The sequence below is a fragment of the Balaenoptera acutorostrata genome, chromosome 19 (genome assembly GCF_949987535.1).
Source record: "Balaenoptera acutorostrata chromosome 19, mBalAcu1.1, whole genome shotgun sequence".
NCBI classification, from domain to species: domain Eukaryota; kingdom Metazoa; phylum Chordata; class Mammalia; order Artiodactyla; family Balaenopteridae; genus Balaenoptera; species Balaenoptera acutorostrata.
Window position 1 is genome coordinate 62,794,707 of NC_080082.1, and position 19,361 is coordinate 62,814,067.

The 19,361-nt window shown below is 53.2% G+C and overlaps 1 protein-coding gene across 1 annotated transcript; it reads left to right on the forward strand.

Annotated features, from left to right (window-relative positions):
* Nucleotides 1–752: 752 nt before the first annotated feature.
* PRKCG (protein kinase C gamma) lies at nt 753–18,943 on the forward strand. The gene is made up of 18 exons (XM_007181401.2): nt 753–1,188; nt 1,599–1,630; nt 2,678–2,760; nt 7,078–7,189; nt 7,339–7,470; nt 8,057–8,213; nt 8,877–9,011; nt 9,296–9,383; nt 9,657–9,686; nt 11,615–11,767; nt 12,101–12,289; nt 13,631–13,722; nt 13,814–13,876; nt 13,981–14,119; nt 15,820–15,900; nt 17,005–17,112; nt 18,486–18,626; nt 18,722–18,943. The coding sequence occupies exons 1-18, from the start codon at nt 1,019–1,021 to the stop codon at nt 18,908–18,910; spliced, it is 2,094 nt and encodes a 697-aa protein (XP_007181463.1). The 5' UTR covers nt 753–1,018; the 3' UTR covers nt 18,911–18,943.
* Nucleotides 18,944–19,361: the final 418 nt, after the last annotated feature.

Genomic DNA, 19,361 nt, shown 5'->3' on the forward strand with positions numbered 1-19,361 from the left:
ATTCAGGGAGACAGAAATGCAAGAATTTATGAGATGGGGAGAGACAGAGGGAGACTGATTCACAGTGAGACAGACATGGAGTGAAAGAGAGAGACACACCAGGACCCAGAGGGGGTCACAGGATGAGTGACAGACATAAATGGAGATACACAGCGAAGAAAACAGGAAAATAAAAACAGAAATTCTCAGAGATAAGGAAAGGAACCCAGACCCACCCAGAGAGACACAGAGAGCACCAGGACTAGGGAAAGGAACAGAGACCCAGGGAAATGAGCACTCCCAGAGGGAGACCTAGAAGTACAAATTCACAGAAGCCTAGAGAGAGAAATCAAGACTCGGGTGGCATCAGAAAGTGAGACACCAAGCCTCCCTGCTCAACATTGGACCCCAGCACTAATACAAAGTTTGTACAATGAAACAATGACACAATCAGAGACAGAGATCGGAGAGGAGCTGCAGTGGGCTAACAGGACTCACCGAGGCACCCTAGTAGGGGAGGAAGACGGGGCCGGGCGACAGATTGGGGAGGGGGCAGGGCACGGCTCGGAGGATGCCCCCTCCCTTCAGCCAGCCCCCGGCGTGGGTGTGCGCACGTGTGTGTGTGTGTGTGTGTTGGAGGGGAGGGCATTTGTCCCAGGTCTCAAGGAGGGGGACGCCTTTAAGCCGAAACCCCGCCCCTCGGTCGTCATGGCAACGCCTCCCCCCACCCGGGGCTCCCACATTTCAGCAGGTGCCTGAGCTGGAGCTCCCACCACCGCCGCCGCCCGTGCCTCCGGCTCCTCCGGGCCCTTGCCCTCGGCTCTCCGCCGCACTCGCCCGCTCCCCCTGGCGGAGCCGGCGCGCCCCGGGGTGCCGCTCCCTGCCCTGCGCGCTCCGCTCCCGGAGGTGCCTCGCCCCTCTCCTTCCCACCTCGGAATCTCCCGCCGTCTCTTTTGCTCTTACGAGCCGTCGGCTCCTTGCCCTTCCACCTGTTTCCCGAGAAAGGCAGGATCCTGGTCCCTGCTACGTTCCTGGGGCCATGGCAGGCCTGGGCCCCGGCGGAGGCGATTCAGAGGGGGGACCCCGGCCCCTGTTTTGCAGAAAGGGGGCTTTGAGGCAGAAGGTGGTCCACGAAGTCAAGAGCCACAAGTTCACCGCTCGCTTCTTCAAGCAGCCAACCTTCTGCAGCCACTGCACTGACTTCATATGGTGAGGGAAGGGGGCTGGGGCCCTGAGGGATAAGGAGACTAGGGCTAAAGACCCCTGACGCACCAGACCCCACAGTAATGAGGAAAGAGGGGGCTGCAGCCCTGGCTCCTGGCCCTAGGGTAGGAGGGGTCTAGGGGCCTGGGCCTGGACTCCTGGGTCAGAGAGAGGAGGGGCTGGGGCCCTGGACTTCTGAGTCTGAAGGAAGGGGCTGGGGGCCTGGGCTCCTGGGTCTGAGAGAAGAGAGACTGGGGGGCCAGAATTTCTGGGTTCTGGAAAGGAGAGTCAGCTGGGGCTCAGACTCCTGGGTCCTGGAGGAGGAGGATGGGAGGACTCAGGCCTCCTATGACTGGCAGAGGTGAGAGGTCCAGGTACCCTTTTCTGCACTGACCTCAGATCCTTGACTCTTACAGGGGGATTGGAAAACAGGGCCTGCAATGTCAAGGTAAGAGCTGGGGACCTGGACTCCCAGGACCCTCAGGAGGGTGGAGGCTGGGGCCCCACAGCCTAGGCTGCTTGACACACGTGTCTCTGATCCCCAGAGAGGCGCGGGGGAGCCCGGGGCGGGGGGTGTGGCAGAGACACAACCTGCAGTGGGGAGGGAGCTCTGACGGCGGGGCCAACGCGGAGGTGGTGCTGGGGGCCCCTCCCTCGGCCGGCTCCAGGTGGGGACAGATATTTGGAGAATCTGTTGCCATGGGAACAGTGAGATTTTGGAAAAGGGGAGCTGAAGGGAGGGGGGGCTGGAGATGCAAAGTCAGAGCCCCCCCCAGGCTGCCGTTGCCATGACAACACCACCGTCCTAGGCAGGGGCCGGCCGGGTGGGGTCACCGATGGGCGGGTGGGGGCCGGGTGGGGCCGGCAGTTATGGGGGCCGGGAGAGGGGGCCGAGTCCTAAAGCACCAGCTGCTACTGCTGAGAACCGAGTGAGTCAGGGAGGGGGGCGGGCCGACAGCGGCGCCCCCAGACTCACTTCTGCCCAAGTTGATGCTCTCCATTCTGTTGGAGGACCTCTCCCTGTGTTTCCTCTCTTCTAGTTGGCCTGCCTCTCTCCTGGCTTTCTTATCGCTGTCTGTGGGTCTGTGTCAATGGGATCCTGTTTTCTCTCTCTGTCTCCATCTCTTTGTGTCTTTCTCTGTCTTCCTCTGTCTTCCTCTCTCTGTCTTTGCCTCTCTCTCTGTCTCTCTATCTCTGTGTCTCTGTCTCTGTCTCCCTTTGGCTGTGGGTATGCATTGGGTTCTCTGTGTTTTCTCTGTTTCTGTGATTCTCTGCATTTCTGTTTCTTTCTTTCGGTCCACGTTTTGAATTTCTGTCTCCCAGTGTCTCTGTTTCTGTCTCTCTGCATGTCAAGGTCTCTTTGATTTTCTCTGTATTGGACTCTATGGGGATCCTCCTCTCCTGGTTTTCTTTCTGTCTGGGTCTCCTCTGTTTCTGATTTACTGTCCATTGGGGTCTCTGTCTGTCTCTGTGTCTCTATGATTCTCACCTTCAGTCTGCAGCTTTGTGGTTCATCGACGATGCCACGAATTTGTGACCTTCGAGTGTCCAGGCGCTGGGAAGGGCCCCCAGACAGACGTGAGTGCCCAGACACCTGGTTTTTCCTCCTCGGGCTGTGCCCCCGCCCTCACCCCCTCGGCGTCCGTCCCAATTTCTCCTGCTATTTTTAAGGCTGGGAGGGGAGGGGGGCTGGAGAGATAGGGAGAGCTAGTCTGGCCCAGATTCCCTGCCCTTGGCCTGGAAAGGGGGAATGAGAGGGGACCAAGACAGGCTGGGGACCCAGGCGGGGGACAAAGAGGAGGCGGGGTGAGGGGACCTCAGCACGGATGTGGGCTGTGATCCAGGAGTCAAGAGATTTAAAAAATAGAGAGCTGAGGGACAGAGAGAGAGACAGAGAGAGAAATCGATGCAAACACCGAGATCCTGAGATGAGACAGAGAGAGAACCCAGAGGTGCAGAAAAAAACAGAGACCCAGACAGAGAGATTGGGGCAGAGAGAGTGAGAGCAATGGAACAGAGACAGTGACACAGGAGGAAGGAAAAGGGGACCCAGAAAGACCGGAAGAGACAGAGACAGAGAAACTCAGAGAGACAGGGCGGTAGATACCCAGAAAGGGAAACCAGAATAGAAAATGGTAGATAAGGATAACTGCTAAGGATAGATAAGGATAAGGTGCTGAGAGAGGGAAGCCCAGAGAGATCCTGTCATACACATGCACACACATGTGCATTTTCAGACATCCTGCCCGTGTGCATGCACACACACACACATATATATGCATACACAGACCCCTGTGTACACACACACACACACATATATATGCATACACAGACCTCTGTGTACACACACACACACACACACATATATATGCATATTAGACCCCCGTGTATGCACACACACATGTGCATGTACAGATCCCCCATGTGCGCTCACACAGATACACACAACCGTTCTCTCCCTCCCCCTGCCCCCCAATATCAAGGGCTTACAAGGACTGTCCACCTTGCACGCCTACCCCTGATCCCTCCTTCACTTTCTTTCTGTCTGTGGGGCTCGTCTCTCTTGAGCCTTAGTTTCCCCCTCTGTATAATGAGGCTCACCGTCCAGTGTTGACCAATAGAACTTTCTGCAACGACGGAAGCGTTCTGTATCTTCGCCATCCAGCTATCAGCCACCGCAGCTAGCTGCCGAGGGACAGAAATTTCAATCCCATTTAATTTGAATTGATTTCAATTTATTTTTTTATTGAAGTATAGTCGATTTACAATGTTATGCCAATCTCTTGCTGTACAGCAAAGTAACTCAGTTATACACATATATACATTCTTTTTTAATATTCTTTTCCATTATGGTTTATCACAGGATATTGAATATAGTTCCCTTTGCTATACATTAGGACCTTGTTGTTTATCCACTGATTTCCATTTAAATAGCCACCTGTGGTTAGGGCTACCATGTGGGACAGCATCAGTCTAGATGCCCCCAGTCTTGTTTTGTTTTGTTTTTTTAATTTATTTAATCAATTTATTTATTTTTGGCTGCGTTGGGTCTTCGTTGCTGCGCGCGGGCTTTCTCTAGTTGCGGCGAGTGGGGGATACTCTTCGCTGCGGTGCACAGGCTTCTCATTGCGGTGGCTTCTCTTGTTGTGGAGCACGGGCTCTAGGCACACGGGCTTCAGTAGTTGTGGCACGTGGGCTCAGTAGCTGTGGCTCGCGGGCTCTAGAGCGCAGGCTCAGTAGTCGTGGTGCATGGACTTAGTTGCTCCGCAGCATGTGGGATCTTCCTGGACCAGGGCTCAAACCCGAGTCCCCTGCATTGGCAGGCGGATTCTTAACCACTGCGCCACCAGGGAAGCCCGGGAAGCACCCCCACCCCCCACCCCAGGCTTGTTTTGACAGTTCAGGGAAGTCAGGCAGGATAAGAGCCCAGGGTCTGACACAGGGCTGGAGATGGTTTTATGATTAGCAGATGGAGAAAGAGGCAGAATGAGAGAGAGAGAGAGAGCACCACGGAAGTCCATGAGGCATTTTGCCAGCTTGTCAGGTCAAGAAAATTGTTTACATAGAGGATGTGACTTCTGAGAACACATATCAAGCACCACTGTCTACCAGCACCTATATATGTTATGATTGGCTGCCTCACCTGCCCGCCTCCACCACCAACAAACACTATATCTGATTGATCCAGGGCTCATTGCGTGCACTCATCAGGTGTCTTGTATAGAGTATAGGACTGAATCTGCTTAACAGCTTATGAGGTTAGGTATTGTTCCTGTCCTCATCTGACTGAGGCTCCTGGGCCAGGACACCTGGGCTTGAGTCCCACCTGCACCGCGTATTGGTTCTGTGACCTTCCAAAAGTTTATTTACCTCCCTGCACCTCTGGAGTTCCTTGTCTATAAAATGGGGATGGTTACCATGCCCCCATCTTATAGGACTGTTTTAAGGACTAAATGAGTCAAATACTTGGGACAGCACCTGGTACATAGCAAGACACAAACTATTAATTATTATCATTGTAAAATTATTACTATTACAGATGAGGAAACAGAGGACAAGGTCTTTCCTCTGTATCACTCTGGCTTTCTTTTTCTTTGTGAAGCACTAAGCTTTTAATCTTGTTGTCAGCAACACAGATCAAGGGCTTAAGAAATGCTCAGGGCTTGACAAGCATGATTTCATTCAGTCTTCACAAGAACCCTTTCAGGGAGGGCTCATGGCCCCATTTTATGGGGAGGAAACCTGAGTCTCTAAAAAGGATGGTGTGGGGGGGAGGCCACACAGCTGGGTGGTCGGCAGAGTCAAAAATCTGGACCCTAATCTTTCGAACTGGAGCCCCAGTATGTCTCCTTTTTAATAGCTACTTTCACCTTGAGAATAATCGCAACAGCTTCTATGTCAGGTACCCTGCTGGGAATTTTCACCCACAGCATCTCATTTCATGCGGCAGGAACACTTTGAGCTAGGGTCAGCTGAAGATCTTTAGAGGTCCAGCACATGCAACTGCCAACACCCTCCCTCCGTCCAAGTATAATTCAAAATAGAATCCCCACTAAACTGCAAAATAAGTAGAAGCCCAAGAATGTCCTGAATTTTCACCCTAGGGATAACTCTTGCAATGCATTCTTAGAAAAAGGCAAATATCAGATTATTTAACACTCAGACATTGCTGAGGGTGGAAGGAGGAATGCTTTTACTGGTGTCTTAAATTCGTGCTTAATTGGACTCGACATTTAGCATCACTTCAAGATATACATTGTTTATTTCCACTGGGCAGAGGAGGGCGCTGAGACTCAAAATTGGGCACTTACTTGTCTGAAATCACGCAGCTGGGAAACGGCCCAGCTCTTTTTTTTTTTTTTTTTTAAATTTTACACTTTATTTATTTATTTTTGGCTGTGTTGGGTCTTCGTTTCTGTGTGTGGGCTTTCTCTAGTTGCGGTGAGTGGGGGCCACTCTTCATCGCGGTGCATGGGCCTCTCACTGTCGCGGCCTCTCTTGTTGCGGAGCACAGGCTCCAGACGCGCAGGCTCAGTAGTTGTGGCTCATGGGCCTAGTTGCTCCGCGGCATGTGGGATCTTCCCAGACCAGGGCTCGAACCCGTGTCCCCTGCATTGGCAGGCAGATTCTCAGCCACTGCGCCACCAGGGAAGCCCCGGCCCAGCTCTTGATTAAACCCAAGGGTATGTGGGGACTGCAATAAAATCACTAATAATAACCATGGCAGTAATGGCAGCAGTAACACTACTGAGCACATTTAACATGCCAGACACTGCTGTGTTGTTTACACTTAGTCTTTCATTTAGGACGCCTGGGTCCCTAAAACTGAGAGGTCATATTCTCCATCTCACAGGGGGCTCAGAGTAGGCAGATCATCAGCGGGTAGACATTGACAGAGGCTGACAGTGAATGATCTGAGGTTCATGGTGGCCCACAAGTCCTCGGAGAACAGCTTGTGGAAGGTTGGGGATTAGGGACTATGGGACTTTGGAAGCCTCCACTTCCTTCAGGTTCTTCCCAAATGCCACCTTGTTAGTGAAACCTTCCCTGATCACTCTATTTCACAGTCCCCTTCCCTACTTCATTTTTGTCCAGAGCACCTATTACCATCTGTAATACTATATATTTTACATATCGTGTTTATTTTCTCTCTCCCTCCATTAGAAAGTGAAGTCCACAGGGACAGGAGTTTTCCTTTGTTTTGCTCAGGGCTGGGTCCCGGCACCAGGAACAGTGCCTGGCACACAGGAGGTGCTCAATAAATATTGTAGAGTGACTGAGTGAGGTGGAGAAGCAGGAAGACTGGGAGAGCAAGGCGGAAGAGAAAGAGTTCAGAGGGACGTTCTTTTAGTGCGCCCTGCAGACCCCTTCTGACCGGCTCCTCCCTGCCCCCAGGATCCCCGGAGCAAGCACAAGTTCCGTCTGCACAGCTACAGCAGCCCCACCTTCTGCGACCACTGTGGCTCTCTCCTTTACGGGCTGGTGCACCAGGGCATGAAGTGCTCCTGTGAGTCTACGCTTGCTGCGCCCGCCAGAACTTGGCGCTTCCGGGGCCCCTGCAGAAGTGCAGTGTCTGGGTTCCCGGTAAATGCTGGGGAATGGAGTCTGGGGTTAAGGGCGGGACCTGAAGTGCTACCCTCAGTTCTGTCCCCCCAGGCTGCGAGATGAACGTGCACCGGCGCTGCGTGCGCAGCGTGCCCTCTCTGTGCGGTGTGGACCACACGGAGCGCCGCGGCCGCCTGCAGCTGGAAATCCGGGCTCCCACTTCGGATGAGATTCACGTCACGGGTGAGACCCCGCCCCCTCGCCTGGCCCCGCCCCTTTACCGGAGCGTGAGGAACCGACTGAATTCACCTGAGCTGCCCACCCCGCCCCTCCCCCCGACTCGGAAAGGCCACGCCCCTCGCGAAGGTCGCACGCACACTCCTGACCCCACCTGCAAAAGCTGAACACCACTCGGCCGCGCCCCTTCTAGCTCGAGGCCCCTTCTCCAGCCACGCCTCTGGCGACTTTCAGCGCCTCTAAATGGCTGTTCTGGGCATCAAGGTCCTGGGGGTGGAGGGGTGGGGGGTGGGGAATGAGAGAAGAGCTGGTTCCGAAGAAGGTTCGGGTTTACTAGTGGTGATATGGCCAGGGTCCCGACTCCTGGGTCCTAATGGAGCCAGGGGCTTTGGGTTTGATTTCTGGGTCACTGGCTGGGGAAAGAGCTTCATGCCCTGTCTTCTGGGCACTGGAGAAGTAAAAGATCAAAAACACCTGGGTCTTGAGAACGGATGCTGAGAGATTGGAATTCTTGATTGCTGGCTGGGGGAAGGCTCGGGGGTTTCTTCCTGGATCTCTAACCCCATCTACCCTCCTTCCCCTCCCCGCTCAGTTGGCGAGGCCCGTAACCTCATCCCAATGGACCCCAATGGTCTGTCTGATCCCTATGTGAAACTGAAGCTCATCCCAGATCCTCGGAATTTGACAAAACAGAAGACCCGGACGGTGAAAGCCACGCTAAACCCTGTGTGGAACGAGACCTTTGTGTTGTGAGCCTCGGGTGCAGGGGAGGCTGTAATGACTGATAGAGAATGATCTGAGGGTCCTGGTGGCCCAGAACACCCCAGAGAGCAGGTGTTAGGATTGGGGGAATCCCAAAAAGGGCAGAAGAAGGTGGTGGGAGAAGAAAATGAAGTGGTTGAGGGAGAGGGATGGAGATACAGAAGGCGAGAGACAGACATCTGTGTGCTTCGTCTCCAACAAAGCTCACCACTTTAGAATGAGACAGGGATCCGAGAGGGAGATAGGCAGACCCTGCGACTCAGAAGAAGAGACATAAACCCAAAGAGAAACACAGAAGGAATGGCGGCGATGGGTGGGTGGCAGGGAGGGAAAGAGAAGCCAACTGACGGAAAGACAGACGGACAGATCTGGAGGGAGGAGAGGGGCCCCGTGAAAAGGAGAGGCCTGGAGAGAAAGGCCAGGAGACAGAGATGGGGAAGAGCCAGGGGGGGAGGGAGACTGAGAGAGCTGTCTAGGTTTACTTAGGCCCAGACAGGGAGAGAGACGCTCTTCGGGAGGACCTGGGGTGGCAAAACACTTTACAGAGCAGGAAACAGGCCCCAGCTCACCGGGTTTGCCTGCTCTTCCCCAGGGTGGAAAGGTGGGCAGCCAAGAGCTGGGCCCCTCACTGCGCCACCCCCTTCCCACAGCAACCTGAAGCCGGGGGACGTGGAGCGCCGGCTCAGCGTGGAGGTGTGGGACTGGGACCGGACTTCCCGCAACGACTTCATGGGTGCCATGTCCTTTGGCGTCTCGGAGCTGCTCAAGGTTCCCGTGGACGGCTGGTGAGGGCGGGGGCGGGGCCGGGCGGGGCTGGGGGCGGGGCCCCGGCATCTGCATCAATTTCCGTGGGTGGTCTTTCTCCTCTAGGGCACTATCTTTTCTACTTCCCTGTGCTTCTTTATCTCTTTCCCCGCCGCCCCTCTCTCCTTATCTCACTCGTTCTCTCTCCATCTCTGTCTCTCTGTCTCTTCCCTCCTTCTGATGTCTCTGCCTCTCCCGCGGGTGCCCCCCCTCCCCATCCGTCTCCCCTACTCCTGCCCCGCTCTGGTCTCCGTCTGTCTGTCAGGTACAAGTTACTGAACCAGGAGGAGGGCGAATATTACAATGTGCCAGTGGCTGATGCTGACAACTGCGGCCTCCTCCAGAAGTTTGAGGTACCCAGACCCCGGCTTCCCCTCCAGGAGCCCAGCCCCGTCACCCACAGTTCAGAGCTGGCCTTTCCCAAACTCCATCGCTGCTTGCCCACTGGCCCTGGGACTAAAATTCCCAGAAAAGCCTGGAGTTCTTTCTGCTCTTCTAGGGCACTGCTGGGAATTAGAGTTCCCATCCATCCCCCCTGGCTTGCGGGTCTGGGGACCCCCATCCCCTGCTTTAGGGAAATCTCCTACCTCTCTGGGGGCTCTGACTCTGGCTTTCTTCTCCCCCAGGCCTGTAACTACCCCTTGGAACTGTACGAGGTGAGCAGAGCTGGAGGCCTGGAATGGAGACAGTTTCCTTTCCTGTGGTCTGTATCTGTCCCCCCACCTCTCTCTCCTCCAACATCTGTCTTCATTTCCACACACATGGGTTGAGCACATACTTGGTGGCAGGTCTTGCGCTTGCTGAGTAATCCTAGCTCTCCAGAGCCGAATCTGACCCTCAGGCAACTCCCCAAGGTAGGGACACAGTCACAAATACTCAGATTCCAGGATGATGTGCTAAATTAGAGGTAGCCCAGGGAACAAAGAAGCATAGAGGAGGCACTAACCCCAGCCTGGGGCCAGGGGGTTGGGGTGGAGGTGGTCAGGGAGGACTTCCCTAAGGAGGTGACACCTGAATTGCTCCTTGAGTTTTTCTGCCTATTTATCACTGTACCTTTCTCTCCTCCATTGTTTTTTTGACTTACTGAACACCTATTTCCTGAGGTTTTATGTAAACCAAGCCCTATTCTGGGAGTAGAATCAGGCCATTCCCTGGGGAGCTCCTCTTTCAATATAGGAGAAAGTTACAGATAGAGAAGGAGTGTGTTTGATCGTGGAGATGACCTCAGGCACTAGGGAGTCCTAAGCCTCTGGCAGGACCTGGGTGAGTCAGAGAAAAGTTCGTAGACAGGAAGTGCAGAATTCCCCAGGGAAAGGACAGGGAGATGAGATTTCCAGGCCAAGGAAGGAATAATGCGCTCACTCTCTCTCTCTCCCATTTATTCTTTCAAAAAACATTTTGTTGAGCCCTCTGTGTGCAAGGCATGGTTCTAATCACTGGGGATATAGCAGAAAACAAGAAGAGAGAGAGAGAGAGAGAGAGAGAACCTCCTGCCCTCATGGGGCTTACACTTGGAGGAAGGCATTCAACAGAATAAAGGAGTGAATGATCCTATGTCAGAAGGTGATGTGTGATAATGGAGAAAAATAAATGATAAAGAGGATAGGGAGTGCTGTTTTTTGAGATTTTAATAGCAATAAGCAGAGAAGCCTTCACTGAGAAAGTGACCTTTGGGCAAAGACATAAAGGAGATGAAATAGTGAGCCGTGAGGATAGTGGAGAGCCTTCCAGGTGGAGGGAAGATCACGTGCAAAGGCCCTGAGGTGGGCCCAGACCAGCAGTGAGGCTGGAGCAGAGGGAGGGATGAGGGATGAGGGTGGGAAGAAGTAGGAGATGGAGTCAGAGAGAGAAGGGGTGGGGGTGGCCTCGTCATTTATTGGAAGGATTTTGGCTTTTAAACCAAGTGAGATGGGAGGGCATTGGAGGTGGCCTGAGATGATTTCTATTTGGACAAGATGACTGCCTCTGTGTCAAGAACAGATGGTGGAAGAAGGAAGAAGGCTACTGTGAAGGCCCAGAGGGGAGTTGCCAGTGGCTTCCCCCGGGGGACAATGATGGTAAAGGTGTTCAGATTCTGGGTGTGCTCTGAACATAGAACAACAGGATGTGCATTCAGCACTCATCTCCTGAGACCTTCATCCACTCAACACACTCCTGCTGAGACCCAAGTCAGCAGGAGTGATGGTAGAAAAACGGAAAGCAGGAGGGAGACACAGTTTCTGACTTTAATGGACTTTGATTTCTGGCTCTGCTTTTTAACCTGCTGTGTGACTTCGGGCAAGTTACTTAATGTCTCTGTGCCATCTCCTCTAAAATGGGGGGTGGGGTGGGTGACAAGGGTCTCCTGGAGGATCAATGGCATATAGTAAGCTATCTAAGTGCTAGTTGAATAATAAACCCTCCAGGCTACGGGAAATCAGAGAAAGCTCTTAAGCCAAAGAGGGGGGTGGAAACAACTTTTTTTCTCTCTCCATCTTTCCATCTCTCCCCGTCCCTTTCGTTCTTGGGTGCTGTCTCTCTGAGGGGCACCTCCTTATCCCCTTCTGGGGTCTGACTAGCTTCGGATCTCTCCCCTTTCTCACAGAGGGTGCGGATGGGTCCTTCTTCCTCTCCCATCCCCTCCCCGTCCCCTAGTCCCACCGACTCCAAGCGCTGTTTCTTCGGGGCAAGCCCTGGACGTCTGCACATCTCTGACTTCACCTTCCTCATGGTTCTAGGAAAAGGCAGTTTTGGGAAGGTTGGATTCCTGGGGCTCTGGGAGAAGGGGGAGAATGTCTGGGGGTGGGGCTCAGGTTTCTGGTTCTTAGAGATGAAGTGCAGGGGGGAGGGAACTAGGCTACTGAGTCCCCAAAGAGAGTTTGATGGGGCCTCTTGAGTTCCTGGAGAGGAGAGGCATAAAGATGTGGATACTTTCTCTGAGGGGGTAGTTGGCAAGGTCAGGGCGCCTGGCCCCTGAGAGGGAGAGGGAGGACCCGGGACTCCGTTTGTCTGTGTCCTTGAAAGGGAGGGGTAGGGACCCGAACCTCTGGTTTCCCAAGAAGGACTGGGCCTTTCCCGCCTCTGCCCCTAGGTGATGCTGGCCGAGCGCAGGGGCTCCGACGAGCTCTATGCCATCAAGATCCTGAAGAAAGACGTGATTGTCCAGGATGACGACGTGGACTGCACCCTGGTGGAGAAACGCGTGTTGGCCCTGGGGGGTCGAGGCCCCGGAGGCCGGCCCCACTTTCTCACCCAGCTTCACTCCACTTTCCAGACCCCGGTAAGAAAGGAGGCGGCAGAGGCCGGCTCAGGAGCCCTGCCTCATCCCCACTGGATGGATCAAGCGTTTGCTTTGAGATTCTGAGTTTTTGGCAAGGCGGAAGAACCCTGTGAACTCTGACTGGGTGTGGCCGGCTCCTCAGTGGGCGTGGCCAGAATGCAGGTGCCCTGGAGGGCGTGGCCACAAGGCTAGGATCCTGCGTGGGAGCGGCCTGAATCCCCTAGGTCTTGAGTGGGTGTTTTTTGAGTAAGGGCTTCTGGAGTAAAAGAATGCGTGGAGAATGTCTTCTAAGTGAGTGAGTATGCCTACAAGTGGGCTCTGAGTGATGGGGTTGTCACTCTTGGATTCTGAGTTCAGGACTCGTCAGAAACAGGGTGTTTCCCGAAGGCTGTGGCATGGGACAAAGAGTCAGAACTGTCAGGGGTTAGAGAGAGCGTGACTCTACTTCCAAGAGCTCTGAGTGGGCGTAGCCAGCTTCCTGGAGGTTTTGTTTTGTTTTGTTTAAATTTTTATTCATTTATTTATTTATTTTTGGCTGCATTGGGTCTTCATTGCTGCACATGAGCTTTCTCTAGTTGCCGCGAGCGGGGGCTACTCTTCGTTGTGGTGCGCGGGCTTCTCATCGCGGTGGCTTCTCTTGTTGTGGAGCTTGGGCTCTAGGCACACGGGCTTCAGCAGTTGTGGCGCACAGGTTTAGTTGCTCCACGGCATGTGGGATCTTCCCGGACCAGGGCTCGAATCCGTGTCCCCTGCATTGGCAGGCTGATTCTTAACCACTGTGCCACCAGGGAAGTCCCCTTCCTGGAGTTTTTTAAAAATTAGTACTGTATCGGGAATTCCCTGGCGGTCCAGTGGTTAGGACTCCATGCTTCCACTGCACGGGGCCCAGGTTCAATCCCTGGTCAGGGAGCCAAGATCCTGCAAGTGGCACGGCACGGCCAAAAAAATAAAAATAAAATAAATTAAAAATTACTATCATTTGCTAGTGAGGCCCGAACAACTTTGGTTCCTAACAGGTGGCCATGATTGCATATGCATGTGAGTGGATATGGAAAGAGGTTTCAGTATCCCTGGAATTTCAAGCAAATGGTGGGCGTCAATCTTAAATTCCGAGAATGGAGGACCGGAACACCTGACAGTTCGAAGTAACAGGGGATGGGGTGGGTGGAGATTCTGCAGTGGCCGGTTGAGAATCTTCGGGGCCTCCCCGTGGGCACAGACAGTTGCTCTGGATTTCTGATTGGGTGGATCCAGAGCCTTTGTCTCAGGTGGGCAGGAATGGACGTTTCCAACCCCTGGTGGGCGTGTCCTCGCCTCTAAGTCCCGTCCACTCCTCCCCAGGACCGCCTGTATTTTGTGATGGAGTACGTCACTGGGGGCGACTTGATGTACCACATTCAGCAGTTGGGCAAGTTTAAGGAGCCCCATGCAGCGTGAGTCTTGGCCAGGAGAGGAGGGTAGAGGGAAGGTGGAAGGGAGTGGGCTCCGGTCTCTGGTCTTCTGACTCCCCACCTCCGCCTCCAGGTTCTACGCAGCGGAAATCGCCATCGGCCTCTTCTTCCTTCACAATCAGGGCATCGTCTATCGGTGAGCAGTCCCAGGCCTTTCAGGGGAGGGAATCAGACCCCCAGAAGAGAAGGAACTTGAACTTAAGGCTCCAGCCCGTTGAACTGTGCCCTTCCCACCCTCAGGGACCTGAAACTGGACAACGTGATGCTGGATGCCGAAGGACACATCAAGATCACTGACTTTGGCATGTGCAAGGAGAACGTCTTCCCCGGGACCACAACTCGCACCTTCTGTGGGACCCCGGACTACATAGCCCCCGAGGTAATCCTACCTCCGCTCCTCTTGGTGCTCTCCAAATTCACGGAGTAGCTGTGGCTGGTCGTCTCGTATTCAGAGTATGGGGACTTGACCCTGGGGTCTTTACACGAGTCGTGGGTGTTCCAGCAGCAAGCAGCACAGAGAGGCTCGTACGGAGCGTTGTAAGTGGGCGGAGCTGAGTCCCTAAATAGGCAAAGTGGGGGGACCTGTGGGTGAATGTTCTAAAAGAGCAGGACCAGCTCTAGGGATTCTAGGAGAACAGGGCCTGTTACTGGCCTGTTCTAAGAAGGTGGAGATGATTTCCAGTGTACTCGGAGTGGGTGGGCCCCATCCCCCTGGAACATTAGGCATGTGGAGGGTGTCCCCTGACTATTTCAAGTGGGCAGAGTATGCTCTGATTTTGTTGGGGGGGGTGGTGAAGCTAATGATCTGACTGTATGTAAGTAGACTGAGAGCACGTCCTGACTTCTCACTTGATGGAGGAGGTGGGGTTGGTGGTGCCCTCCTTGATCTTTCCTGGTGATTCTATGAGAGTGCCCAAGTAACCAGTGCCAGTGGTTTCAAAACATAGCTGGTAATCAGAATCACCTGGGGAGATTTTGAAAAATACACACATCTTCCTGCCTCTGACTCTGGCCTACTGTGGCTGGAATTCTTCAGGGCTGCGAACACCTCTCTTTAAACAGTCCCCTAGGGCTTCCCTGGTGGCGCAGTGGGTAAGAATCTGCCTGCCAATGCAGGGGACATGGGTTCAAGCCCTGGTCCGGGAAGATCCCACATGCCACGGAGCAACTAAGCCCGTGCGCCACAACTACTGAGACTGCGCTGTAGAGCCCGTGTGCCACAACTACTGAAGCCCACACGCCTTAGAGCCCGTGCTCTGCAATGGGAGAGGCCACCGCAATGAGAAGCCCACGCACTGCAAGGAAGAGTAGCTCCCACTCGCTGCAACTAGAGAAAGCTCATGCGCAGCAACGAAGACCCAACACAGCCAAAAAAAAAAGAATCCGCCTGCCAATGCAGGGGACACGGGTTCGAGCCCTAGTCCGGGAAGGTCCCTCATGCCGCGGAGCAGCTAAGCCCGTGCACCACAACTACTGAGCCTGTGCTCTAGAGCCCGCGAGCCACAACTACTGAGCCCACGTGCCACAGCTACTGAAGCCCGTGCGCCTAGAGCCCGTGCTCCGCAACAAGAGAAGCCACCACAATGAGAAGCCCGCACACCGCAACGAAGAGGAGCTCCCGCTTGTCACAACTAGAGAAAGCCCGCGCGCAGCAACGAAGACCCAACGCAGCCAAAATTAATTAATGAATTAATTAATTTTATTTAAAAAAAGAAACAAAAAACAGTCCCCTAGAAGAATCTGACATGTGTCCAGATTTAAGACTCTCTGGTCTCTGAAATTTTGCCCTATGCACCTGATATTGTAAGGAGAGAGTCCAGTTACCTAGATATTCTGGATGGGTGGAACTTGCGACTTGGTCTTTAGATAGTCTTTATATTTGGGACCAAAGGAATGTTCCAAGTAGGTAGAGTTTGTTTCCCAAATTTTCCAGAGGATGGAGCCAAAGTGTTCTGAATGGGAAAAGTTTGTGCTGAAAACATTTAAAGTGGGTAGGGTTCCCAGGCAGTGAAGCCAGAGGGGCCCTAGGTTTCTTGAATCACAAATCATAATCCCTTGCCTTCCTTCCTCCCCTGCTAGATCATTGCCTACCAGCCCTATGGGAAGTCTGTCGACTGGTGGTCCTTTGGGGTCCTGCTGTATGAGATGTTGGCGGGGCAGGTAAGGGAAGGTGGGGAGAGGCTGATTTGACTAAAGGCAACACGGATGGGGTGCCACCTGTTACGTGGCCATTATCTCAGGAGGAGCAGGTCAGGAAGGGATGTCTGTCTATAGGCTAATGAGGTGTGCTAAGCTGTGGGGAAGGTCAGCCAGATAGGAGAGCGCTCTCCGTGGTCCTGAAGCATTATCTTCCCACAGGCTAGGGGTTCCTCACCTTTCTTGTGTCACGGACCCCCTTCTCAGAACAGTGTTTTTAAATGCATGAAGTAAGATAATAGCATTACAAAAGAAGCCAATCATATTGAAATATGGTTATCAGAATGTTAAAAGTTTAATTGGTAATTTAACCAACTAAATAAATTTAACTTAAATGCGTACGGTTGTCTAAACCTATTAGAATATGGACCTATATGTGATATCCTACTAATGAATTAAGTGGTAATATCTCACAGGAATAGGAAGTAAATAGGAAGGTCTACCAGTAATTTTGAAGTAGAAGTGACTGATTTTTTGAGATATTTGCAACTCTTATGTGCTACGAAAGTATCTGTGATTTCCATCGGTGATGAAGTCACAGTTACGACTAATCGGGTTTGTTTCCTGTAATTTCCATGAATGCTGAATTTCAGTTTTAGATTTTAAAGAATAAAGATGCATGTTTTTTTCCCATTCAAATTCATGGACCCCCACAATGGTGCAAACAGGCTTCCTAGACCTCACATTAAGAATCTTTGCCTGGGTGCTGCTTTTGCTAATCCCAGAAGACTGGAGGCCGCTCATCCAACCGGGAGAATGCTTTTACAGCTTTTCCTGCAGTTTTTCTCTCTTCTATTTAAATGACACGTTGCCTAATTAATACCCTGCCAATTTACATAGCAGAGAAAGAGAGACAGACCCGCAAAGAGGTGCAGAGAGCTGAAGCATCTGAGATAGAAAACAGTGGAGTCTGAAAGTGAGAAAGATATAGCTTTTGCGGTTTGGTCAGATTTTTCCCTAGGAATTTGGGGGCCCAGGGGTGGGCTGTGGTCATGGTGGACAGTGAGGGTGTGGAAGGTGCGGCCAGGTAGTTTGTCAAGTCTCTGACTATCCCCTCTACTTCCTTAGCCCCCTTTTGATGGGGAGGACGAGGAGGAACTGTTCCAGGCCATCATGGAACAAACTGTCACCTACCCCAAGTCGCTTTCCCGGGAAGCTGTGGCCATCTGCAAGGGGGTGAGAGACCTAACTCCCAGATTCTCCAGACCCATAAGCCACATGCCCCACTGCTGCTGTCCAGGGCTGCCCACACACTGTCTACGTGCACCTTAGGAAAAGGCTCCCGTTCCTCAAGTTGCTTTACTCCCGTCTGCTGACAAAATTTATATAATACAGAGATTTTGTTAGAACAATAACATACTGCCCTGCTGCCACCTGCAGTCCAAGGATGGCCTCTACCGTGTCCTCCTGTGCTAGCCCCTCTCCCCAGCTCATGGCAGGAAGTGCTGGAAGGCCAAGGCCCGCCTCTCCAGAACTGGCTGCGTCAGGTGAACCTAACTCCTGCCCCTTTTCTTCCTGCGGGATCTCGGTTGGGCAAGTCACCAAAACTCTAGGAAACTCCGTCTCCTCCTCTGGGGTTGTGGAGTTAAGGCAGGAGGAAGAGCCTAGCCTACAGCAGCTGTTCCACAGATGTTAGGACATTTCTGCTTCTAGCTCCCGTCTCCATGTCTCTCTGACTATCTCTCTCTGGGCTTCTGTCTCATCCCTCTGCCTCCATCTACGTATCATGGGGCTTTCTGTGTTGCTACCTTTTTTCTGTGTCCTTCGGGAATCTCTGTCCACCTTTTGCATCTTTGTTCTCCTCTCTCTGGGTCTCTATTACCTTCTCACCCTCCCCCCCTTCACATACACACACACACACACTGGATCTCTATCCTTCTCTTTCTTGGTCTCTCTCCTCTTCCTTTTCTGTGTCTCTGTCTTCCCCTTTCTCTGAGTCTCCGCCCTCATATGGGGTCTTCATCCCTCTCTCTGGGCGTTTGTCTCCTGGGTCTCCATCCTCTTCTCCTTCTGGACCTTTGTCTCCCCCACCCCTGCCCCTGCTTGTCTCTTACCTTCTCTGGGTATCTGTCCTCCCTCTGAGTCTCCCCCTCTCTCTGGATCTCTATTCCCCCTTTTCTCTGGGTCTTCAATCTCCTCTCTCTCCCCCCTTCTCCCTCTCTGACACTTTCCCTCTTTCCCTCTCTCCCTCCGTCCCCAATCTGGGATTCTTTCTGTTTCCCCTTCCTCTCTTTCTGGGTTTCTCCACCCCTCATACCCTCACACCCTAATTTTGCTTCTTTCTTTGTCTCTCCCTGGGTCTCTGGATCTGGGTTTCATCTACCCCATCTCATTTATTCCCCCTCTTCCTTTTTCTCTCTCCCTTTCTTCTTTCCACTCCCTCCTCCATCTCTGTCCCATCCCCCCCCCCACCCCCATTCTGCTCTTTCTGGATCTCTATGCTTGTCTCTCTGTTCCTCCTTCCTTGTCTTCCTCTCTCTCTGTCGTCCTCTGGGCCTCCCTGTCTGGGACTCTGTCTGTCTGTCCGTCTCTCTCTGTGTTTCCTGCAGTTCCTAACCAAGCACCCAGCAAAGCGCCTGGGCTCGGGGCCAGATGGAGAACCCACCATCCGAGCTCATGGCTTTTTCCGCTGGATCGACTGGGAACGGCTGGAAAGATTAGAGATCGCGCCTCCTTTCAGACCCCGCCCGGTCAGTCACCTTCTGGGAACAAAATCTTGGCCCCTAGAGGGTGGAATATCCATGAGCTCCAGTACTTCATGTTTCCCTCCCGGTGTTTCCCACAGTGTGGCCGCAGCGGCGAAAACTTCGACAAGTTCTTCACGCGGGCGGCGCCAGCGTTGACTCCCCCAGACCGCCTAGTTCTGGCCAGCATCGACCAAGCCGAATTCCAAGGCTTCACCTATGTCAACCCGGATTTCGTGCACCCGGATGCCCGCAGCCCCATCAGCCCAGCGCCTGTGCCAGTCATGTAATCTCACCTGCCGCCACTAGGTGTCCCCATGGCTCCCTCCCCAGTTCTAGATCTTGCGCCAGCCTTACCCCTACCCCACGCGCCCCCCACTTCACCACCCCCTCCCCAGTTCTAGATCTTGCGCCCCAACATTCTGGCCTCTGCCCTCCCCCCTCCCTGCCCCGGGTTCCAGATGCCCCTCCCAAGCGTTCCTGGCATTTTAAACTCCATACAATCTCTGGAGTCTTGCCGTGTTCTAGATTCTACTGCGCTGAGCCCTAGATTCTGACCTGCCTCAGTGTTCTGGATTGCGCTCCACCAAGTTGCAGAACCACCAACACCATCCCAACTCCAAGGAGTTCTAGACTCCATCTTGGTAGAATCTATGCCTCTTCTTCTTCTTCTTTCTTATTTCTGGGAAATAGTGTCATGGGACGGGCTGTTTCAGACTGGGATTTCAGAACAACCCCCCA

Bases quoted from the DNA above. Each gene is read 5' to 3' on its own strand.
- PRKCG (XM_007181401.2), top strand. From the start codon at position 1,019: ATGGCAGGCCTGGGCCCCGGCGGAGGCGATTCAGAGGGGGGACCCCGG. The intron at 1,631-2,677 runs GTAAGAGCTGGG...TCTCACCTTCAG, and splicing joins ACAGGGCCTGCAATGTCAAG to TCTGCAGCTTTGTGGTTCAT. The intron at 8,214-8,876 runs GTGAGCCTCGGG...CCCTTCCCACAG, and splicing joins TGGAACGAGACCTTTGTGTT to CAACCTGAAGCCGGGGGACG.